The sequence below is a fragment of the Puntigrus tetrazona genome, chromosome 7 (assembly GCF_018831695.1).
Source record: "Puntigrus tetrazona isolate hp1 chromosome 7, ASM1883169v1, whole genome shotgun sequence".
NCBI classification, from domain to species: Eukaryota; Metazoa; Chordata; class Actinopteri; order Cypriniformes; family Cyprinidae; genus Puntigrus; species Puntigrus tetrazona.
The window spans coordinates 18,708,375-18,733,704 of record NC_056705.1 but is presented as its reverse complement, the minus strand read 5'-3'; the positions used below and the strand labels follow the sequence as shown (position 1 = coordinate 18,733,704).

Below are 25,330 nucleotides of genomic sequence, written 5' to 3'. Positions count from 1 at the left end.
GGATACAAGCGCGAGATAATTTGCAGCATGCGTCTCTGAAACGTTGGAATGTGACATGCATAAAAGATAAACCTATAAGCAAATAAGATCAAAGACTTAATCCACGCTGTTAAAAAAATAGCTTGCACGTTCCGTAAACTAGATTTTACATATAGGCTTTCACGCGGATATGCAAATCCTACCTGGGTAAACAAACAACAGGAAGTTTATCTTCTCATCTGGCAGAAATATCATAGCGCGCGTCCCACTGAAAATAAAAACGTAGCATTTTTTACGCAATTCTGTAAATCCTACGTTGATTTTTAAATACTGGCATAACCTGCATGCCAATAATGAAGATATCAGCGGCGATGTCAGCAATGCCCCCAAAGACATTAGACAGGCTGCTTAATTCGCTAAAGTTAAATAAACTTTTTTTGTAAACAGACGTTTGCTATCATTGAAATAGCTGACAGAACTACGAATGACTGTCGAACACGACGCCACTGATACTCCGCGCTGGTAGAGTCTAAATGCAACTTGACACCGAGCTCTTTCGGAGGAGAGAGAGAAAGTTTTGACAGTGACATTGTTGGCGGATCTGCTGAGGACACACGGAGAGGTAGGCACCGTGGGCTCTCACGTTTTTACGTCTTAAGATGTATAGCACGGATTTTTTTTTTCTTCTAATGTTAACAAATTAATTGCTGCTTACAAGCAATTTCAAAGTCTGACTTTTTTTTTTTTTCAATATCACACGAAATGTAACGGTTTGCTGATCCCGATCTGAGAGCAGATATATTTTAGCTTGTTTTGAATATCTTGCAGATAGCTTTTCGTCAAACAAAACAGGGTCAGATAGCTAGAGATACGTGATGTATAAAAGAGCTGTTGCTGAAAATATGCCTGAGTGTTAAAGGTTGTACTTGAGGTATGATAGTAGGCTATTTTAGTATTATCAAAGGATCATCTTGATCCTCATCTTCGTCTTAACTCTGCATTCACAGAAACAAAGTTAATTGAGGTTTTGTATTTTCTGTGAGTGTGGGAATGTTAAAGATTTTCACATGGCTCCAGTCGACCTCTTGCTTGTTCCACCTATTAGCTAGCTACTGCATAATACAACTTTCACTTTCGCAGTAGAGCTCAGTAATCAGGACTGGGAGATTAGACAATATTTGCAGTTAAGCCCAAAATTGAGCATTAATTAATAATTTAGTCATCCTTTTGACATTCCCAACATTTCATGGAGTACGAAAGGAGAAACTCTGAATAATGTTTGTACTGCTCTCTGCCATACAGACAAAGGTGACCATAAAAGTCGTCCATAATGTGTTATATAAAGTATGTGTTATTATATTATATCATGTTCTGTTCTATAGTAAGTCCTTAGATGTTATGTGATAGCTTTCTGTGAGGAACAGAACAAACTTTAGGCTCTCGTTCCTTGAAAGTCAAAATGTTCCTCTTTTACCTTCATTACATTAAACGGACAATTTGCTATAAATAATTGAGGATGTGTTCCACAAAGGAAAAAAGTCATACCGATTTAAAATAAATAAATAAAGATAAAATTTTTGGTGGAACTGTTTCTCTAAGCAAATCTGTACAATGGCTAAATTTGTCCCTTGACCGGTTTGGGAGTGTTGACCTATGATGAATAATTTGGGGCAATAATCATTATAAAAAAAATTATAACAACAGTGAACAAAAAACTATAAACATGTTTCCAGCGCTTTTACAGAATGCGTTGTATATAAATATTTGATCACCTAACATAAATAGTTTGCTGGATACAGAGGCTGCTCATCTTTCACACCGACCGTGAAGTTTCACTTACACTGTTTGTGGTTTGCCATCTACTCACTACAAGCAATGCCACAATTTTGCTCACGGTGGTTTCTCAAGTTTCGTTGAAATGTAGACCTTTGTAGTAGAATGATATGTGGGTGAGCTAACGATCTTATTGGTATTGTGCAGCTGAAGTTCAGTGTTACACATGCCATTAAAATAAACACAGGCTCTGTGTTGTTTTTATGCATGGATTTACTCCAGAAGTAAATTAGTTGCCTTCGGTGTTTCTTCTATACGCTTTGAAGCAGAGAACTTTTCTTTACACTCTACATTTTGCCTGTCAACCCAGTATTAGGTATGATAAATATCAAGCCCTTTCTCCACTGTAACCCATAGCTGTAATTTAACAGAGGTAAGAGAAGCCAGACTACCAGGCCAGCAGAAATGTGATTTATTGTGCTGGACGTACCCTGAACCTGACACTTAGATTGCTGTGGCGCTTAAAAAATTGCAGCTTGTATCTGTTTAAGCTTGTATACCCACACACGAGCTTTCAGCCTTGACTAAGTTTTTAACCAGGACATGAGTGGGTGTCACAATTATGACCTGTAAAGTCTGACTGTTTGATGAGGAGCTCGCACGAAAAATATCGCTGGATGCTTGCAGTCGATCCTCTGCATCTCATGTGTTGCCTTGTGTCAGTGTGTATCAATGAATGCTCACACCTATCTGTCAGCGGTGAACTGGAGCGTAAGTGTGTATGTGTGTGTTTTAGTGTTATGTGCATCTTGGCGTGTGTGCGAGTGAGAACATAAAGCGTCTTTTTGTCTGTGGGTTTGGATGAAGACCTCTTCCTCTCCTCCTGTCTGAGTACGGTCAGGTTGGAGTGTAGGTGTGAATGTGGCACCTGTGTGCTGTAATCCTGTTGTGTGGGCTTCCCATGCTCCATCGGTCAAAGAGCCTCCGCCTGCATCACTGACACACGAGGACCTGGAGTTCAAAGCATGTTCATGTTTTGCTAGCGCTTTAATCATCCATTCTGCCAATTCTGTCCATTACTTCTGCGCATTTCTGCACCATGCTTGTCAGCCTTGTTGTGCGGGTCAATAACACTGGTTGGCAGATCTCTGTGATGATGACGCGTTAGATCATGCAGTTGTATATTTGTTGATTCTTTGTTGACTAAACTGGTTTACAGAATATGCATGTTTCTCTCTTATGTAGTAAAAAGTTTGTGAAAATAGCAGACATTACTAATTCAAAGTGTTTATGCAACAGTAGATAAAATGTACCCCAATGACCTACTACTTATAGCGAGATTCTGAAGTGTCTATCCGATGAGAGAGGATTTCCGAATGGCAGTGGAGCGACACGATTAAGGTTGATAAGTCACACGACAGTGCTATGTCTGGATTATGGAACATGCTTTTTTGGAACTTTATGTTCTTAGAGAATAGGATACAATTTTGGATGCAGACAGTGATTGAGTACCGAATTCTCTCGATCTGATTGCAACACTCAACAACTCAATACTCAACAATTGATTCATCCAGTTGGAGTACAGCTGAAGTAGTTCACAGATCACTGATTTGATCTTGTCTGGATCAATATGAGCCCCCTAATAATTCATCATAATATCATCAGACAGAGCGTTAACCCATTTATTCTATCAGTTTGACTATATTTAGCCATGTATTTTGGTTTATTTCAAATAGCCAAAAATATTTTTGCTGCTTTTATTCAAGTAGAAATGTACAAGGATTCACTGGAGTGATATATCATCAGGATAATTGCACATTTACTCAACTATGAGATTTGTGTACTTCATCTACCTTCATTAATCATATTTTACTCATGTGTGCAATTTTCAATTTTTAATTTTATCAATAAAAACCTTTGACACACTGGTTCCTTTTTCTTCTTTGATCTTGAGATCTTCTTGGATGTAGACCTTTTCTGAAAGCTTCCTTTGTGATTTCTCCCTGCTCACATGGAACCACTATTAACATACATAACATCTCATCGGCGTTCACTCTGTTCAGTGGAGGACAACACCTAATTGTTGAGTTTATTATTCTCTTCTTCCTCTCAAACCTTCTCCTGACAAGCTCTCCAACATCGGGCTCCTCTGCTCACTCGGGGGCTTCTGCTCATCCAGCTTTAATAAAACAAGTTGGACTTTCGTTTACCACTATTTCTCTCTGCGCCTGTTTCGATTGCACACATCTGCCCTGCAGGTGTCTACAGTCCTTCCTCTGCCTTACAAAACCTTGGCAGTTATGGGAAACAGGGGCATGTTTCTACATGTGAAAGGCCCCTCTGATGAATGGTTGCTTGAGTAGGGGGGAAATTACAGGACAGAGCATTCTTCAGTTGCTAGGGATTGAAGTGAGACTTGTACATTAAATCCAGCCCTGAGCTGGTATTTGTCTGTTTGTGTTTGCCCTTTTTTCCCTGCCAGTTTAGCATGACAAACCTTAATGGTTTTTAATGCACAGTAAGTAAGTGCACACCTCCAAATTTTTTATATCACAGTTTTCCTTTACTGTAACTGTATTCTTTAGAAGATTTTCATATCCATATGATGCATTGTACAATACCTGGCGTCGGTTAGACATGGAAAAGCTGACTTTAAAGAGTTGTAGCTTTAATTTGTATCACAATTATACACAATTTTAATATTTGTCTTTCATTGCTTCGGTCAGTTTTAAAGAACAGCTGGAATGTGGTAGATGTGGATCATTAGGCACAGTGTAAATCCAGCAGCGGTTGAGGTAAAATCACACACTGGCCTATATACAGAATCAATGAGAGAACAGATGTGCTGCTATAATTTATATGTGCAGCACATTTAATAGTCCATTCAGCCTGCCCATTGCTGCAGAGGGAATGTATGCTAGTTTATGACTTAATTAATTTATTTTTTTTACAGATTTCATCTAATTACATTTGCTAGTCCGGTATATTTTAAAACATACAGCACACAGCTATTCAAAAGTTTGGGGTTTGTATTTTAACATTTTTTTGTTAAAGAAATTAATACTTTTAGGGCATAAGGGACACATTAAATTGCTAAAAAAAATTACATTAAAATGGCCAAAGTCATATGGCACGTTTTTGGACATTTTCTAGACATGTAATTTTAGAAACAACATTCACTTTAGCCAGTCATAATGTTGCCTTCTTTCCTTCTCTGTTCAGCAGTTCACTACTTGAGTCAGTATGAATGGTCCCTTCAGTCCCAAGCGGAAGCCAGGACCTGACCTCTCCTGTCTGCACCAGTACAACGAGTGGCTGGCGTGCAGGCATGAGTCCAGCCTGCTGCCCATGAAAGAAGATCTGGCCATCTGGCTTAACGGAATCTTAGGTAAAATAAAAGCATGTTCATATTTGCATGAGCGTTAGTGATTTGTAAGCTAATGACCTGAAAATAAAGTTCACCCGAAAGTGATACTTCACTAATTATTCTCTCACCCTTGTATCATTTGCAAGTCTGTGTGACTTTATTTCTGTGGAACACAAAAAACAATATTTAGAAAATGCTTGCAACCAGACCACATTGGTCACCATTGACTCAAAATATCCACCACAAAAAACAAGGATGGAGAAATACCTGGATATGGACGATCCTTCAAGTATAAGTTTAGTTAACCAAAAGTGACTGATTGTAGTAAAAACGTAATCTTTAGGGCAATGTTGAGTCTTTTACAGCAACCATAAAATGCATTTGGCAGTTTAACAGATAAACACTTCTAACTACAGCTCAAGTGTGTCAAGGAAATGTGAATTGGAAATCACCAGCCCACTTATTTTATTATCAGTCATAGTTCTAGGATAAGATGGCGCCATGTGCTTTCCAAAGGCTATTTTTTGTGTGTTTTTCATATCAGCTTTACTACCAGATCTTCATTTGAGACCCAAAAGCAGAAATAGTTTTTTTTTTGAAACAGACAAGGATATGAGTGTCTTATATGTGTCCCTACGTGTCTCGACCAGCGTTAATTGTTGTCATAACCTCTTAATACTAATGAGTGCTGAAAAGGCTTGATGGCAGCAACACACAATGCGTAAAAAGATCCAAACGTCACGAAATCTTTAAGCCAACAGTAGAGACACAACAACCTGAGAAATGAGATGAGATGTGATACGGCATCAGAGTTGTTGTTTTCTCCAAAGAAGCTGATGAGGGATTTCTTTTATTAACACGCGCTTGTCTTCCTCAGCTCTTCCTGTTCCTGCTGATCTCAGGGCAGCGTTATGACTCTGTGGTTGGCAGACAGCAGGAGATCTCTTTTGTTTCCTTACACACTTCTCTCCTGCTCTATGCTAATGACCAGCCCCAGTCATTCTGCACATCAGGATTTCTGTTTTTGTTGTGGTTTCACCTCCTGTATCCCCCCTCCCCAGGCCCCCTACTCCCCCTTCACCGTGATGGTAAGCTCCGGTACTACTGCTGCGTTTGAATCTGTATGTACTTAACACCCAGGCCTCAGGAATGTGTCTACAGAGCCGTGAGAATCTCAGAGCGAGTGTACTTAGAGGATTTTTGGGGGCATCTTCAAGTTGCCTTAGGTAGTGAAAGAACAATAAATAAATGATAGAATTTGTGTTGGTATTTGTATGGAAAGAAAAACAACCACAAACAACCATGAATACTGTAGAGAAATGTGTAAAAATATGTAAACCTGTGTCAGTATGTATTTTATAGCCACAAGTTTGTTCACTATAATTCATTCAGTACCTTTATAACATTAGCCTTTAAGTTTGTTGTTGGTTTCTTTTATCTCACAGCCTATGTCCTTCACAGATAGACACTGCTGTAATTTGGAATAAAAACACATAAATACTCATATCGAACAATATGTAATTACATACAAAGCAATAGTAATCACATGCTAAAAACTGTTTCAATCTTTCGTAATATACTGCATTGAATTGTGTCTTGGTTTTAAATAGATTTGTGGTAAAAATGAACTGAACGAAGGACCATGTTCTTACTTATGCTGTCTGGCACTTCATGTTAAGTACTTCATCTGGCACTTAAAATAAAGTTAATCAAATAAAATGTATTGTTTGGCTTCTGTGTGGCGCTGCGTTTGTCATTCTCATTATTTACCTACATATGTGTTTGATTCGGTGGGCGGGGCTAAACAAGCAGCGCTGTAGAAGCTGATGTTTAGCCACACTGTTACATCATAGAGTTTTAGCAGATTGGCTTCATTATAAGCTGTTTTTAACAAGAGTTCTGAAACGTACAGGTTGTTTTTATAGACCTCTTAAAGATCAAAGCGATTCTGATTTCTAAGCTTATAACCCCTTTAATGCTCATTTGTTTCTCTTAATGCTTTCTGCACAGGTTTGGATATAACAGCAGATAACTTCATGGACAGACTAGACACTGGTGTCATCCTGTGTCAGCTTGCAGAGGCACTGCAGGAGAAAATGATTCTGGCCAGCAATGGAAAGGTGCTCATACCATTAAACCTTATATTTATGGGTTTGAGTCTGATCCTAAAAATAGGTTGTACTTTTTTATAAACGTTTTTATAAAATTTATGTATATTCCCTGAATCTTTGTTAGGAATCATACTCTGCCTTTCTTTCTGCCTTTCTAATAATAATAATAATATATACTTATTAATTAATTAATTTATTTTTGCGATTGATAATTATTGTGAATTTTCAAAGTCACCAGTTTTCATGTTCGATCAGTGGCAGAACTTAATACCACTGATTAACTGTATCCCAAAAAACTGAAGCAAATAGATTCTGCATCCTCCAGAGGATCTCATTTCTCAGCTCCATTCATCATCGATGATGTCTCATTTCAGAAAAGTAGCTATAATAAAAGTATTCGTCATGGGTTGTGGGTTGCTGGAATTTCTTTCCTACTTTAGAATGTAATGGGTACTTTGCTGAAACGAGGCAGCCTCAGTGACTCATACGGCCGACAAATGTGACATCCAGAGGTGTCAGCCTTCGAAATGAGACGACATATATCACCAGTTTCCTGGCAATCTTTCCGCCTCTTACTCTGACCTTCACCTGTGCGTCTGTGTGCTGTTGTGAAGGTGCATCGGTATCTTTTTTTCTCAGCTGAAGACTTAGCGAGAATAACTCTGATAGGAGAAAGCAAAGTTCATGCTGAAGGGCTTATTTTGTTATTTGAACGATAAATCAATTTTCTGTTGTGCTATTACTGTATACTGTTAAAATATTCAAAGGAGCACATACAAAGCAAATCATTCGGTTTATTTTGTGTCCCATAGCCCTTTATTCGGCGTGTGATTCGTTGGCGTCCTGATGCAGCCTCTGGGTCGTTCTTTGCTCGAGACAACACAGCTAACTTTCTGTACTGGTGCCGTAAAATTGGAGTGGAGCAGTCACACCTGTTTGAATCTGAAGATCTTGGTGAGTATTCAGATCGCATGTTTAAAAGTTTTAAGTTGCATATATTGTTTAGATGTATTCCGACTAGAGTGACATGTGCTTGTAATTCACCAACAATCCCGAGAAATCTGACCAAGCACAGAAATATCAATGATTCCCCTGTTCATTTTTACACTTATGAGATCATTAAGTGAGATGTCCAGTTATAAAAGGCCTTACTTTCGGTCTATACAGACCGTTGTCCTGTGGGTCTGTTGCCCTAAAGAACTGCTGAACAGACAAGCAGTATCAATATCTGTGTCACTCCACTGTTCACTGCGTCACACCCTTGGCCCTGCTGTCCATCACTGCTTGATGAATAATGGAGAGAAAGAGAAAGAAATAGAAATGAAAGGACAGTAGGTCAGGGAGAAAACGGGGAATGGAAAAATAGGGTCAAAGATAGATAATACAATACAATAACAGATAAAAAGAAATGGAGTGTGCATTGAAAGGTTTTGAGAGGATGGATAAAATAATGTAGCAATCAAGAATGAGATTGAATGTTGAGTCGATGACTGTTATAAAAACCACAAAACCCTTTTATTGGTCTTCTAGTTTTGGTAGGTTTACAGGTTTATAGGTCATATTACATTAAGAAGGGGCTGAAATACTATAGTCCTAGAACCTCAGGGACATTTGCAATGAAAGAGTTGATATAACTTTGTGTCTGTGCTTTTTCAAAAAGCCCCGTAGTTTAATTTTATATGCACATGCCTGTTAAAATGGATTTCTGTTTGACATAAATTAACAGTCTTTGTTTATTTTAGGTTTCAAACCAGTCTACAGTCATACCTTCTGTTAATCTTGCCAACATCAATCATAGCTTTCAAAAATAGTCTACATTTGATTTATCCATTGTTTCTTTGTTTTCATAAGAATTCTCACATTCAAACCTTGTCGACAGATTGCTGTTTTTCAACGGCCTTTTTATCCCTCAAATTAGCGCCTTTGTGTTTTCCACTTTTCCACTGCACAACAAAGATGCAATATCACTATGATCTGTGTCAAGTTTGACTACAAAGTTTTGCGTCTACATTGCAAAGGCTCATGGGTTGGGAAGCTCATGCAAACGTCTTTTAACGACTTTATGCAGCTGTTGTTATTTCAAAATGTTGTATTTGTGCCTTGGTATTTCAGTAAAAATATCAAAATATCCTAGAAACTAAATTATTTTTCAGAAAATTAAACTAAATTTAGTGAGAAGAAAACTCTTTGCTAACGGGGTAAGAAAAAATGTATTATATATTTATAATAAAATAAGAAATAATAGAATTATTTAAAATAATAATAAACAAATTGCCAATTTTTTTTCTTGTTTTAAACATATAAAAAAACAATAATTGTAATTATTATTATGAATAGTATAGTAAATAACTATTTTTGTAGATATTTTAAAATAAAATGCTAAGTATTTATTCTCAAGAATACTAAGAAAAAAGAAAACACCCGAGGTTACCCTGACAGTCATCCTCATTCACTTTTATAATGCTGTTATTTGAGAATGTTTAATTTTATTTAGCTGAATAGACGTATCAGATGTCTTTTTGCTTTGGAAATCTTTGCATGCGTCCATCAAAGCCCTTTTCTTGTGTCCATTGTTACGCCCAGGGTACAGTGTATGTTTGAGCTGACATCATAGGCCTCTGAGGGTTTTGTGTGAATGTCAATGTGCTGTATGTGTTTCGCCAGTCCTTCAGAAGCATCCCAGGGATGTGTGCTTGTGTCTCATGCAACTTGCGAGAATTGCTTCGAGGTGGGTTCCTTTGATCCTTTAAAGTTGTTTATGTTACGTAATCATCCAATAACCAGCGGAGTAAACGTTCCCCCCCTCAGGTATGGCATCGAGCCGCCTGCGCTGATCAAGCTCGAGAGAGAGATCGAGAAACAGGAAGCTGAGTCTTTGTCGCCACCCGTGTTCTTCTCCTCACCTCTGCCGTCTCCCTCCACGCCGCCTATTTTTTTCCCTCCTGATCCGGAGCCCTCTCCGGTGTCAGACCCTTCATCCATCTCTCCTCCGGACCCCTCTCCCTCTCCCCCTCTGGCTCCCACCCCTCCCCCAGAGTCCACGTCCATCTTCTCCGACTCAAACACCCAGACAGAACCTCAGCTAACTTCACCAACTACACCGTCACCAATCAGGACACCCGTCAGATCACCGTCAAACGGCCTTGTGAAGACTAGTGGGAAAAAAAGCAGCGGTAACCTGCTAGATGAGATTGTGAGTATTTTAAGCTATACACTGTAGGCGGCTGGTGCATGGCCTCACGCTCATAATCAAAAGCGTGTTTTCTTTGTTGTTTTGTTTCAGGTGAGGCAGATATCAGAGGATCCACCATGCAAATGTCCAGTCAAATTCTGCATTGAGAAGCAGCCAAAAGGCCATTATCGTGTTGGAGACAAAGTTCTCTATGTCAGGGTATGCAATGCTCTTTCCGCCTCAGATTGCCTTCTTTAGCTGAACGAAAATGCTATTTGATATTTATTATCGCCCACATTTGTATGGTTTCTGTTGAAAGATATGAAGCGATATGTACAAACACGTTTCATTGTTTGTTATAAGCATCAGCGTGTCAAAAAGCTCTGCTGTGCTTTCAGTGTTTCTTTAGAAGAACAAATGTTAGTTTTGAACCTGTGAGAACACAGTACTTTGTCAAGGCAAAGCCTCATGGGATCTGGTGTTGCCTGGCAACATGAAGAAAAGGTTCACACCTTTGAATAGGGAAAAAGGAGGTTCAGACTAACAAATGTCTAGGATCGAGGCTGAAAAGTCTGTTCACATATACTGGAACAGAACACAAATAATGCACAAGGAACGACAGAATAATAAAATGCTCAGTCATACTAAAAATGCAGATGCAGAAGCTCATGAATGATATTTTGTCAAACCTTTAAATAATGCAAATGCATCTAAACCCCATACAAAAGAAGAAAGTTGAGTCAACTTAAAATTTTAAGGCAACTCCAGCTTCAGCAGATTTTTGAGTTTTCTCAGCTGACTAGAGTGTAGAGATGAGTTAAATTGTTAACAGATGTACAATTTTGTCTTAATTGTTTTACACATAGAAACACTAACCAAACATTCACATTTACATTTATAGATCAATTCTAATTCACTGTGTAGTCTTTTGGCTGGAGGAGAGAATTTTAAAAATAAATGTTTGTAATTCCATTTTGCTGCCAATGTCTATCTCCGGGGGTCAACTATAGGAAGAATTACAAGGCACCTGTTTAAGTTAGATCTGTGTTTTTGTGATAGCAAAATTTGCCGTACTAGCAGAATTCATCTATAGGCTGGTGATTGATCGAGTCATTAGCATTGCGAATGTATTTCAGAGATTTACAGACTCGCTTTTGTCGGCTCCATCCCTCCCTTTTATGATTTTTCATTCAGACAAATCCTTTGGGGCAACTGTATGTGTGGCTGAGGGAGAAAAGCAGCCGCTTTCTGTCAGAGATCCAATTAGAGAGAGAGGCTTACTATAGCACTCAAAGGGAAAAAAGAAGGGAAGCTTTTAATATCATTTCTCGTGTTTTTTTTTTCTCTTTCAGTTTTGTTGTGATATCCCGAGATAAAATGAAAGCGAAGGAAGATCCATTAGATCATCACAATAACTGAGATGTAGCGGAAGGGGTAAAGAAGTGGCGAATCATTAAGAAACAGGATTCATGCCATGTCTTTCATTAACAGGGATGGTAATGGGATCATAAATACTTCTCTCTTCAGCTCTGACTTGAAAGCACAATTCCATTTTAACACTGACAGCGGAAAGCTATTTACCTTTATTTGAGAAATCTCTGCTTTCTAGGGACCCTGCATTTATAGTAAATTAAAACATAGTACGAGCATCACATCATACTATATCAGTTTTTATACCTTTATGTATTTTGGCTATATTCTTTAAGCTTGTCCCGCATGTTTTACTGTTCCCTAATTAAGCACATATTCATTCTTTGTCGTTGCTACACAAAAGGCGAATTAAAGCTAAGATATGGATCTCATCCAGGTGGGAAGCAGAAAGCAAAACAGACCCACAAGGCACTGGTGGTCTTGTTTTTGTAGTTTTCTGTAGCCGTTTTTGATGTGCTTTAAGTAGCTTTTACTTTGTGTAGATTACAGGTAATCCATCTCTAAGTGTACACATAATATGCACTTTCTGTAGTACACGTACTAGCTGGTTTGAACAGCTCCATCCTACTCGGAGGATGAATACTCAAATAAATATAAAAGCTACATTCTGCCATCTAGCGGTCAGTGCGTTAACGACAGCACGGCCATTCTTTTGCATTAATTATTCAGCAGAAGAAAAGGCTAGAATCAATTTCGCCGACATCCTATTTAATGGGAACGAGACGAAAAGCAGAACGAGTCTTGCAAAGGCGAAAAGAGCCTGGTTTCTGACCACAGGTTTTTCAGAACAAACACGCAGCGTTTAAATAACACGTAAAGTAACAATACTTCCGGCTCCATCGCTGAATTGGTGCGTAACGTATGCTTTCATTCCGCGCTGCGGAGGGCCGACTGTTTTATTTACGTACGCGTCCGACTCGATAAAGGTTTGACTCGACGCGGGGATTTCTTAAACAGACCGCCCCTCCCGCCCTGCTCTCTCGTGTATTTGTTAATTCTCGCTCTTCTGTCAGCCCTGACATTTTAATCTGCTCGGAAACAGCTGAGACTGATCAACCCGCGTGGTAATTAGAATTACCCTGCTTGGCAAACGCGCGCGAGCGCGCGCATATATCCCTCTATTAGGATGCATCAAGCTGAAAGGGTTTGGAGGGGTGGGAGGTGCGGAACATATAAATCTGGTTGTATTACCAGCAGCTTAACAGCTTTGTAATGAGAGGGTCAAGACTGATAAGGTGGAGGGGTGGAGGAGAGAGACGGATGCCGGTGGCTCAGGGGGACAGAGACGCATTTCTCTGGAGACGTGACCCTGCCTGAGCTCTCGTTCTTCAGTTTCAGCGCATTTCTATTTCGTGCTTCTTATTCTTGCTCTGGAGCGGTTGCCGTGGCAGCTGGCGAAGTTCTAGCCACGTGCCGTGGTTGTGTTGTGTGTGTGTGTGTGTGTGTGTGTGTGGATTTGTCCCGCGCTGGTGCTCAGCTGGTGTCGCGAGGTGCTGTTTCATTAGGCTTAATGAGATTTTAACAGCGAAGTCTCTCTCTTTCTCTACTGGCTGGGATCATTTGCCTTTCATCGGATTTGCTGCATATTAGATGCAGACTTTAAATATTTTATGAGAGAGGTGGGGAAATTAGGAAGATCATAACAAACAAACAACAGCAACAACAAAAACTCCAAGCGTTATATACACATGGGTGTAACTTTGCCCACTGACAAAGTTATTATTTGTCTGTCATTTTATAGGTGGGTTTATTTTAACAGTGAAGGAATAATGTCAAAAAAGCCCGAAAACTTCATTTCAGAAAAGTTATAAATTAATTTGCATTTATAATCCCTTATCAGTAAAGTCTCCCCCAGGGTGCCTTTTATAGAGGTCGCAAACTGAGATTAGCAATTTCCTAAAGGGAGTGCTCCTAATCTCGGTTTATCCATAGAAAAGACATCTGTCCACAGAAGCATGGTCATGACCAAAGAGCTGTCTGAGGATGTCAGGGACAAGACTGTAGACCTACACGAGGCCGGAATGGGCCACAAGACCATCGCCAAGCATCTTGGTGAGAAGGTGACAACAGCTGGTGCGATTATTCGCAAATGGACGAAACGCAACATAATTGTCAAACTCTTCCGTAAACTATATCGTTAAGGAGAGAAATTCTTCAGCGCCCGCAAGAAAGACTGCTCAGTGAACATCTGAATGATTCAGAGGAGATCTGGGTGAAAGTTTTGTGGTCAGATGAGACAAAAATAGAGCTTTTTTGGCATCACCCCAACAGCACCAGCCCCATTTGTCAAACACTGAGGTGGGAACATTATGCTTTGAGGGTATATTAATGCTAAGGGGACAGGACAACTGCACCGCATCAAAGGGACAATAGACGGGGCCATGTAGCATCAGTGCCAGGGCGTGAAAAATGGGTGTAGATGGGTATTCTTTGGGACCCAAACAGACAAGGCAGCAAAGGAGTGTCTCTAGAAGAAGCACATCAAGGTTCTGGAGTGACCTATTCTCCAGACCTTAAAGGAATAGTTCAGCCAAAAAAAGAAAATTCTGTCATTTACTCACCTTTTGAGTATTTCCAAACCTGTATTCATTTCTTTGTTCTGCCAAACACAAAGGAAAACATTTTGAAGTAAGTTTGTAATTAGGCTGTTTTGGTCAACATTGACATAATTATTTTCCCTAATAGTATGAAAGTCACCTGAAAACCACCTCCTTTTCGGGGCGAACTGTTCCTTTAATACCATAGAAAATCTGTGAAAGGAGCTGAAGGTTCGAGTCACCAAATATCAGCACCGAAATACATTAATGACTTGAAGAGGATCTGCAAAGAGGAGTGGGACAAAATCCCTTGTGCAAACCTGGTAGCCAACTACAAGAAATGTCTGATCTCTGCGATTGCCAACAAAGTTTTTGGCATGAAGTACTGAGTCATGTTTTGCAAAGGGGTCAAATACTTAATTTGAGTAATTAAAATGCAAAACATTTTTGAAAAAAAAACCCATTGGTTTATTTTGTTAATTTCCATAGAGATATTTAAAAATAATATAATCAAAATGTTAAAACCAATTCACTATTTGTTTTGCGTTATGTACACAAATAATCAAAATACTTTGTCACTAAAACAAAGTTTTGTCTATATAATTTTGTTCTCTAGAAATTAGCTTTAGTTACTGTATTTACCAAGGAAACAAGAGTATCAGTGAGAAGCGTTGACTGTTTCATGTATAGTAACTAATATTTTTACTGAAATCTCATTAGTATTTAGTTACACTGCTAGTTACATGCAGAAAGGATTATTACTGTAACTAGTTGCCCAACACTGGACTTTTTTAAGTAATTCCTTCACTATAAATGTTACTGTAGGAATTACATTATACACAATATTTGAGCTGTAATGGAAAACATTCTTTCTTGTGCTTTCTCACTTTTACAGATGCTGAATGATAAACATGCTATGGTTCGTGTTGGCGGTGGATGGGAGACCTTTGGTACTTACTTGTCAAAGCATGACCCCTGTAAGATGACTGAGATTGCTCGGCCTGGAAGCAAATCCTGCAAGCCTAACGGCAGGTCCCCTGTCAAGAGAGAACTGTCCCGGGACAGTTATCTGGTCGTGGGTACTCATTCCCGCTTTAAGAAGTGACACAATGCTTCTTCTGTTTAAATCAACAGCACGCTTTTTTTTTTTCAAGGAGGGAAGCAGCCCGGGTGGCTTGATAGTTGTATTATTATTATTTTTTTTTTGTAAGGTAATTCATCAATCAGTCAGTGGTCTCCAACCTTTGGGTAGTGACTCAGAAATATAAAAAATAAGAAACTAAAAAAAAAAAAAAAAAAAAAAAAAAGTTGGTAAATGGAGTAAACAAAAAAAACTATGCAAGTTGAAAGAAAATTGCTAACATATTCATAGAATTGCTTAAATAATCGTCCCAAGGCATGTTATTGGTGCATACTGATGAATCTATACAGTACATAATTATATTAATGCATTTCTACGTTTATTTTTAAAGAGCATTCTCTTTACTTTTGTATGATATAAAATTTTGATAATGTGCTGGGTCACTATTTGATGTAAAATCTCGCCTGATGCAAAAGAATTTTGACCCATATTTTTTATATAGGGTATCTTATACTGTATCTCCTGGGTTTTGTTTACAGATATATATTTTCATCTCCCTGTGTATTTTATCTTATGTTATATTTTAAAAACATAAAGGGTAGGATCTCTGTTGAATCATTTACTGGGAAGCCAACATTGATTTACTTTCTTTGTATTCTGTTGTAATCTTTAATTCTGATTAATGGGTTTTGTATGCTGATTGTTTCACTTTACAAAGATGTTTTTGTAGTGCATTCTGAATGAGGCTTTAACGTGAATATGTTCCACAAAGATCCTCTAGATGGTGTCCCATTTCAAATTATTAACTGTATGTCAGTACTACATGTAGCATTACAGCAACATTGCCTTTCTATGTGAACGTATAGCTATGCAGTACAGAAAGTGTATTAAACATGACCAACCCGCATCATATGTTTCCGTTCATGTACTCAAGATAATTATTACGGTCATTTTTTACACCAAGCATACACAGTTTTTAGTTCATTTAGCAATCATGTCAAACTGAAGCCCAGGTGGGCTATGATAAAAAAAAAAAAAAAAAACCCTGAATAAAATATAAATGAAAAGCACCTCGTGATGAAATGCTACTAACATTTTATTTCATAAAATAAAAGTCATTTAAAAAAATTTACACAGTCTAAATACACTGAAATGAATCAATATGACAGCATGCGAGACAATGATACTTGTTTTGTCCAGTTGTAATTATGAAATGAACCGGTAAAAACAGTTCATACCCAAAAATAAATAAAAAAAGTGATGCTACTTCAGCTGCCAAAGAAAACGGCAGCTTTTGTACAAATGTCTCTCATATCTCCCCGTAAGTGACAAAACACCTGAAGCTGCTTTTATTCTTTTCACTTGAAAAGCTTGTGCTCTTTTTTTAAATCCTGTCCAAAATATTCACATTTTCAGACGTTTAACACAAATCCTTTCTCAAGTGGTGTTTATTACTTTTTGCCACTATATTTTCAGTCAATACCTGCCCTGCAGTTCATCGCACTCAATACAACACTCTCCTATCTACCTAAAGGGATTTGTTCTTTTGGCTTCTGTTCACTTTATGTCTGTGACATAAATGTTTGTGCCAATCAGCTGTAAGCTTTACCATAAAATGACTGGACTCCACAGTTTCCCTCTAATGACAATTTACAAACCCCTTCCTCTCTCCCACACCGTGGACGCATTTTGAGCGTATTTGCCGTCTTTAAAGTCTTACGTGACCTATTGCGTTTCGTCTCGCCGTGAATATCAACATTAGTGCGTTGTGCTCAAGAGTTGATCTGGGTTCTGTGGAGGTCTATGAGACTATGAACGTACGTTTGGCAAAGACATGTGAGGCGTTGGTAAATGATTTACGGCAACTGTGCTTTTCACAGTAGCATCCTCAATAAATAATATCCATTGGTGAGAGAAGAATCAATATGAATTATTCATGATAATGTGGAAACACTCACTTAAAAAAAGATATTACTAGGTTATTACTAGAATAAAACCTCCGGGCCTGTTGGGGTTTTTAAAATATTGTTTCGGTTGGAGTCATCTAAGTACAAACATTAAATGATGTAAACATTATAGCTTGTTGCGTGTCATGTACTGTACTGTATATCAAACACTCTTATCTGCAATTCAGCATCTTCGTCAAAGTTCTGTACAATTTCTGTATCTTCACATTTTGCGGCTAAACAACACTGAATTTCCTTCAAAATCTCGCAACGTGTCGCCCCGAGCTGTAACTGTGCCGTATCTTTAACTATTCGACAACATTCAGTTGTGGTTGGAAGGTGCTGTGTTCATATATAACTCTGATTCTGGTCATGTTGTGCTCATAACAGCAATAAGGCTTCATGAGACAAACATTTTCATCACGTTGGTAATTCACATGCCAGAAATAACGTCAAATTCGGTCGGATTCCACCAAACCAGCTAGCCATGTCGCCGATCGCTACAATCATAACAAAGAGTGAAAAGGCTCCATTTGCATCCCAAGCATAATTTCATACAAACAGACCTGAAATCTAGACAAAACAAAGTTTTTTTTTTTTTTTTTTTTTTTTACGTACACACTCTTTGAGGCCTTGGGAAATGTGCTCCTCAAAGCTCGAACGACAGAAATACTTTTATCCCTCCTTCCCATTGCTTCCGGACTCAAATCCTCCACACCGTCAGTCAGCTATAAGAAAACCCATGGATTTTTTTTTGATGTCTTTGAAAAGATTTCTGCGCAGTTGTGTGAATTTGAAAAGAGAGCACCATATTATCCTCTCGGAGAGAAGAGAGTCGCCTCCAGCTCGCTTCTCCGTCATGAAGCAGAGCGGTGAACATTTCGTTTTTTTTTCTTTTTTTTGTGCCACGAAGAACCAGAGTGAGAGACATGTGAGACGGTGGAAGATGCTCGGTGGTCTGTGCTTGTGTCTCCATTTGACTTTATCAGCAGTGTTCGGGCCGTTTACAGACCTTTTAAACAAATGGACGGTGTACGCAAGTTGTGTCGACATCGGTGATCAACGAGAGCCACTGGAGTCATAGGAACACAGAAAGAGAAAAGATACTGCATGATGATGAACAGGCCAGATGCTTTGTCCTTACGTCGACGCTGTATGCATGTCGTGAAAACGTCGCAGCAGGAGTCTCTGATCACACAGTCCCATTTTCGTGCCTGGATTTGTGGACTGTGGTGCGGGCCAAGGGGCTGCTTAAAGAAGGAGCCAGCGTGCATAAGAACCCGGCCAGCAGGGTGAGACCCAGTCCGCCCCAGGCACAGAACATGGACCAGCCATACCCATGACTGATGTCCTCCGGAAGGCCGTACAGGTAACGCGGGTAACGCGACAACTCAAAGTTAATGCCCGCCACGCACGTGCAAAGGGAGATAATACAGCAGGTTCCTGTCAGAGGGGAAATTACTTGAGATGTATCATCAATCATCATCACACGACCCTTTCTGCTTTACATCACAAATACAAGATGAAAAGCTTTGGATCTATTTTCGAAGCGTCTTGTTGAACGCAAAATAAAACAGCCACTAGATGGCGACAAAAAGAGCAGACAAGTCACTTTTTTTTTTCCTCTCTCGCATGCACACAAACACACAAACGCACACTCTGCCTCTTACCGCCCATGAGGAAGAGTAGTCCAGCTACATACTGCATGAGATCATGTTGTTGACAGCATCCAAGAACTCCGATGATCCAGCCAAAAAGGATGATGGAGACAGCCATGCCCACAAAACCTGCTGTCATCCTCCGCAGATCTGCGGCGCAAAACACCAACATTAAGCCTTGTGCGTTCCCATTCAGGGCTTGCAGGCATCTAGTGATGACTTCTATTGCATGTTAAATATTTACTTTTATTCTTTTTATTATAATGTCACGTTTCTTCTGCAATTTTATAAATGTCTCGACTGTCATTTTAAACATTTAACCATTATCAATTAATCGAATATTGATATCAGTGGGTATTCTATATGTTTGTCAGTAAAGGCTTTCAGGTAGTATGAAATGTTAACCTTTTTGATGAAATAAGTGTTGGCAGTGACTGACAGTGTGTATGTAAGACGTCAAGTATAGGAGGGTTACAATAGCATCTTCCAGCCATTCTGCAAACCCTTTGACCTCTGCAGGTTCACGCGCAGAAGTATCGCATTTGACCAAAATATTCCTACAGCTAGGACAGTATCAATTACGATCTTTTCTAAGAAAAGAAGTTTGTTTCATAAATATTGCATTGGAACGAACACATCACAGCCACAATTGTTTATGCAATAATGAACGGCTCAAACCCCAAGACATGAATTTTGTAAATCTGACACATGTAAAGAAGAAACTGTCAGACTCACGCAGGGCATGCCACTCATCTTGCCGGATGGTCTTGGTGATGTTGACAGGAAGGTTTCGAGGCAGGATTGAAGAGGTGTAATGATACTTCACAGGGGTGCATCTCTGAATCAACCCTATTTGAGCAAAACAACGAACAAACATTGATTACACAGAAGTATACTCTCTAATGACATTTACAGTGACTGTTTAGAAAAAAAGCCAATCAGCACGAGGCTTTAATCTCCAGAGGATCAGCAGGTCTGTTGTGATCACAAAATGCCACAAGAGGCCCATGCTTGTATTCACTTTAATTAAACTATTTCCCGGAGAGCAATTAAGAGCATATGATCAAATGCGCAGGGTCATAAATGTCACAGCTGCATTTCATATCGATTTTATTTTCATGTAAAATTAGAGCACCGAGCTGTAAAAACAAACCGACTTCAATCAAACCTTTAACAGCGACCTGTAAATCTCCTAGATTTGCACTGCGCTAATTACACTGAAATAAATGGAGGATTGTTAAAGGGACGGGTTTGTTAACAAAAATATGCCAATAAAGTAAAAACAGTATAAGATTACGTGGTATTTTTATTTACTGTTAAACAAGCACTTGGTTGGCTTTGTAAGACTCTGCGTCATCATGAATGACATAAGTGTGAGTGTGTTGTGTGCGTATGGCGCTGATTTCCATCCTCACTGCTGAGAATTGCATGAATCCCGAGCAGGCGAGTGTAGACCTCAGAATAATTAACTTGCACTTCATGAAACCGGAAAGCGTCTACTTCCATCATTTTCTTTCATAAAGCTTCCTCCTTCTGGACATGAAACAGGCTTAATCGGGTAAAAATTTAAATCTTTATCAGAGAAACCTCAAATGTAAATCAGATAGCATGAAATGTTGCAATGGCTTGCATAACAAATACATTTCAACCGCCACGGGGCACGCAGGGTTTTTCAAGGTAAACTTTGTGTTCTTCTCCCCCGCATCAACATTAATTTTAGCTTTCATCCAGCTGATGATTTGGTCTGGGATTGATTTGCATAAATCAGAGCAGGCATTCATGTTCTATTCATAAGTGCTGCAACGTGCGTGGTATGGTTTGACACTCTTCCAGTTGTTAGACTAGGTGATGGTGATGAAAGACGTGGAGTGGGTTTCTGTTTGGATGCCTCTATACCGCTCAGTGATTTAGCTGTGTTGCAGCATATAGTTGTGATCGCCTCTTTGTCGACAAGGGAAACTTTCTCAGCCAACATTGATTCAAGATTCCTATGGAAGCCCTTTTCTGCCATGCAATAAAATTCACAATGGCAAATTATAATTGACAGTTAAGACTCTTTTTTTTTTTATTCTTACGCAATTCAGACTTTTTTTAATTTCGTTTTTATATAATTAGAAATACGAAGTCAGAATTGCAAGATGTTAACTTAAGCATGATTCATTAGATACAACATGCAATTGTGATTATTTTTTATTCCATGGTGGAAAAAGTCTGAAATTGGGAAAGATGAACTAAGAACTGCAATTCACGGAAATGCAATTCTGACTTTTCTCTCAGAATTGCAAAAATATAGAATTATGAGATACAAAAGTGGCAGTTGCCGAAATGGGCTTCCAAAGATTCCCAGAAATAAACTTGTCACTGCCACTGTAAAAACTAATTTGTTCACTGAACTTAAAATTGGAAGTAAGCTTTGTAGCGCACAGATCTACTCGAACAGCCGATGAATGTCAGCAATAAACGTTAAACACCAACAGGTTTCCCAAAACATTTCTCGAAAACTTAATATGAGCAAAATGTGAAATAATAATGCGAAATGTTACATGAAGGTTAGCATTGCATAGTTGGGAAATCTTTCTACCGGAGGTTTCCTTCAAAAGCATCAATTCAGTTGAACAGAACATGAACATGTTTCGTAAGCTAATCTTTAAATAGATGCATTTTACACGATTAAACAACAAATGATAAAAGTGATTGCATCTTATTGACAAGTTAATCAAAAGGATTTCTGAGCTTTTGCTAAAGACCATGCAGTTTTGTCTAAGACCATGAGCCAAAACCCAGATCCAGACCAGGATGCATATAAAAGTGGTCTCGACAGGTCTCCAGACAAACGCATATCATATAAGTGAAATTCCGCCGGGAGCTAATCTAGGATGATATTAATCACTGTTTACACTTCACTAATAGCAATCATAATCTTCTAAGAGATCTGATGATGCAGAAACTTGCTTTCAGCAACATCAGTCAACTGAATGACTAAAACACTGCAAATTGTTTCTCATATAATCCATCAGAGCATGACCACATCCCGCTACATCAAAATGCCTAATTTAAACGTGATTGATTCAGCACAGAAGATAAAGCACTTGAGTGTGTAAAACCGGTTTACTGGATTCCCTGTCATTAGAAGCATGCTGGGTCGGTCGCTCATATTGTGGATTAGACAAAACAAGATAGGAGAGGTCAAGGATAAAGAAAAGGATGAGCCGCCATTTCATTCGTTTTTAAAGAAACTGGACTGTGTTCAATTGATCTGTTGAAGTAAAGACTCAAAGGCACAAAGGGCATTGAGTTTGTTGCTGCACAGATCTGCAGTGAAGTGATTTGTACAGACCCTGTGCGTGAGCTGAGCAGTTGTGTCATGTTTATCATATCTATGTGTCAAATATATTGTGACAGCTTGTTCTATGTCATAATCACAAGCAGACACATCAAAGCTTGAAAGTCTGTCACAAAGGCACTTTGCGCATTCGACTGTTCATCCTCTGCTGGAGAAAAAGCATGTATTTTCACTCTTATTTGTGTACACAATAAAAAAACATAAAAGAATATCTGCGATCTGATGGAAACTACAAAGAGGCTTCAAATTAATTGGCGAACTGAAGTTAAAAGAAAAAATCATGTTATTGATGTTAATTGTGATAGATTACTCAACATTTAGTCTCGTTCAGCTTTTTGAAGCACTTTGATATATTTAAAGCATTCTACATTTGGATAAGGGCACACATGGTACTATATACTATATTATACTACTATATATTCTATACTACATTCATTGGATTTAGTCTGAACTGTTCCAGTTCTCAGAGGATCAATCTCAGTTTGCTTTGGTGGATTCACAGTTCTGTTATTGCTATTATTTTTAGATATTAGGACAAGTAAACATCTATATCTATACATCTATATAAATACAGGACCTAATATATTCATACAGGATTATCAAGAACGGTGTTCTGGCTGCTTATGTGAACATGTCTTGATAATGCAGGGTTGTTGAATAAGCCGGACTATAAATCTGAAAGCGACGTATTCCTGGGTGTTGGCTCACAGTATAAGTGGAGTGGTTGCACACCATCACTACTTCATCATTCATGACATCTACAGAGCCACTTAGGGTGACCTGGGAAAATCAATGAACAAATTATTGATGAAGATATGGTCAAGCGAGCAGCGTTCCTTCTCTTGCAACCCAGCGAGAGAAATGGCTGCTGTAAAAGCTCACGCTTAATATTTAAGGCCCGAACACAGCGTGGAATGAGATCTCTATCAAAGAATACTGTAACGAACGATAGAGACGAGAGCTGTAAGCCTCTTATAGAGTACATGAGATCAGTATTCATATGATGAGGGTAAGTAAAATAGGATACTTTCGCTTGAGTCTAATCATCTTATGGATAATGTTATCTGATAAACTATATAGTCTAGACATTCCTTATCTTTGTAATACGTGAGTAGGTCATCATTTGTTTTACAAAAACCAATACTCATATTCGCCGGTGCTACATTTATATTTCAGACTCGAACAGTGCATTTCGTCAACCCTGAGCATTTAGATAAAATTAGGTTTAGAATACATACATTCATAATGCATACGGTGCTGCTTTGTTTCTGTGTAAACGAATTCAGCATCAGAGCACCTTAAACTTTTCCACTGTCATCCCAGAATCCCAAAGTCAAAGACAACATTCTTTTAAAAAAGCAGGGAAAAGAAAAAACAAGCTTGCTTCTTGATGCTTTTGGGTAAGAATAAAATAAACAGTGAACGCAGTGATCCATTACCACACTTCGAAAAAACATAAATAAAATGTCTTTAATAAACTCTCTGCTGAACGACAGAAAACATTTTAAAAGAGAGAACAGTAAAGATCTGCAAACCCATATTTTTGTTCAGATATGCCATTCACGAATACATTCAAATGTGAATCATGCAAAAATGTATTTTGATTCATTATGAATATACTTTTAATTTTTAATTTCTTTTATTTATATACATTTTCTTTTGTGCGGAGCTTAAAGTAAAAACCACCTAGATGGTGTAATTTAAGAATCTGCAAAAATATGATTCTTTTGTTTCTTACTTTCTCTACAGGAATAACTAACAAAACTATGGTGTAAATAACATTCCATATCTCTTTATTAATCCTTTTTTTTTTTTTTGACATCCGTAAGTGCCATCGATCCATTAATGCATGTCTTTTAGCAATGCAGAATTAAATTGTCGGTAAGTGCACATTTTCTATAGATATAAGGTACTATCCGCTCCGTCTTCACACATGACACATCCATCACCTCGGATAGCGACATTGATCTGATCAGGCCTTCCACATTCCCCCTTTACTATTGACATCGCTCTACTAAACTTCACCACATCATTCAATTCAAAAGAAATGCCGCTACGCGGAGGTTAATCCTATGCAAGCCAGCTGAAAACGGGAAGAAACAACCTAAACCACTGGACAAGTGCACCCATAGCAGTCGCGGGATATTTACCCCAGGTTGAACGTGCACATCCGTTCCCTTCAAAACAAAACGGCCTGGACCCAGGCTCCGGTGACTGACAAAGCACCTCACCTTTGTAAATGAGATCCTCGGTCTCCAGGTCAAAGCCCTCGCGGTGGCACTTTCTCCACAAACCGGAGATAGTAGAATTGAACTGGCGGCTGCAGTGAGACTCCATGGCCGTCGCCGAAGCCGGAGCGTGCCGCTTCACGCGCGCCTCCGTCGCTTTCCTCTCATAGCCCTTTGGAGGCATCTGGAGAGGCAAGTTGTGATTTGAGATGTAAATGTATCCTGGATCGTTACGCTTGTTTGCGTAGTTCTTACAGCGCTCGCGATGCCGCCGAGCATCCGTCTCGTACCAGTAATCGGTGCAGATGGCCATAGCCAACAAGACCAGAGCGCAAAACGCCAAGAAAAGCCCCGCACTGGTTAAAATCTTAATGGCGGCCATCTTCTCCGCTCGTTGGAGAACCCAGACAGACGCGCGGTCCTCCCTCGGCAGCCGTTGTGAAAGGCGAAGCCACAAAACACACCGGATCTCTAGCAGCTCTCGCGCGCGGACATGACCAGGCTCGACTGCGGCTCGACGCGATCTATTGTTGCACAGCGACCGGACAGATGTGCTGCTTTTCCACCATCTGTTTTGCTTTTGAGATGAGGAGAGAGGGGGAGAGATGGGAAGAGGAGAGGCGATGCGAGGAGAGGACCAGTGCTGAGCGAGTGGTGCTTGGTGTGAGTGCAATGCTCTCTCTTTCCTCTTGGGCCTCGGTGAA

General features: G+C 39.1%; 2 protein-coding genes across 3 annotated transcripts; one reads left to right on the top strand and one right to left on the bottom strand.

The window, feature by feature from the left end:
- Positions 1-18,003, top strand: gas2b (growth arrest-specific 2b). 2 transcript variants are annotated; one of them, XM_043245730.1, is made up of 8 exons: positions 1-601; positions 4,978-5,140; positions 7,130-7,239; positions 8,043-8,184; positions 9,895-9,958; positions 10,039-10,423; positions 10,514-10,621; positions 15,266-18,003. In XM_043245730.1, exons 2-8 carry the CDS (start codon positions 4,996-4,998, stop codon positions 15,473-15,475), a joined length of 1,164 nt encoding a protein of 387 aa, XP_043101665.1. In that variant the 5' UTR covers positions 1-601; positions 4,978-4,995; the 3' UTR covers positions 15,476-18,003. The 2 variants fall into 2 exon arrangements, with proteins under 2 accessions (XP_043101665.1, XP_043101664.1); XM_043245729.1 differs by having other exon boundaries at positions 4-601; positions 4,975-5,140.
- Positions 16,530-25,330, bottom strand: tmem276b (transmembrane protein 276b). The gene is made up of 4 exons (XM_043245728.1): positions 24,630-25,330; positions 19,791-19,904; positions 19,068-19,205; positions 16,530-18,840 (listed from the first exon to the last, which is right to left on the bottom strand). Exons 1-4 carry the CDS (start codon positions 25,006-25,008, stop codon positions 18,590-18,592), a joined length of 882 nt encoding a protein of 293 aa, XP_043101663.1. The 5' UTR covers positions 25,009-25,330; the 3' UTR covers positions 16,530-18,589.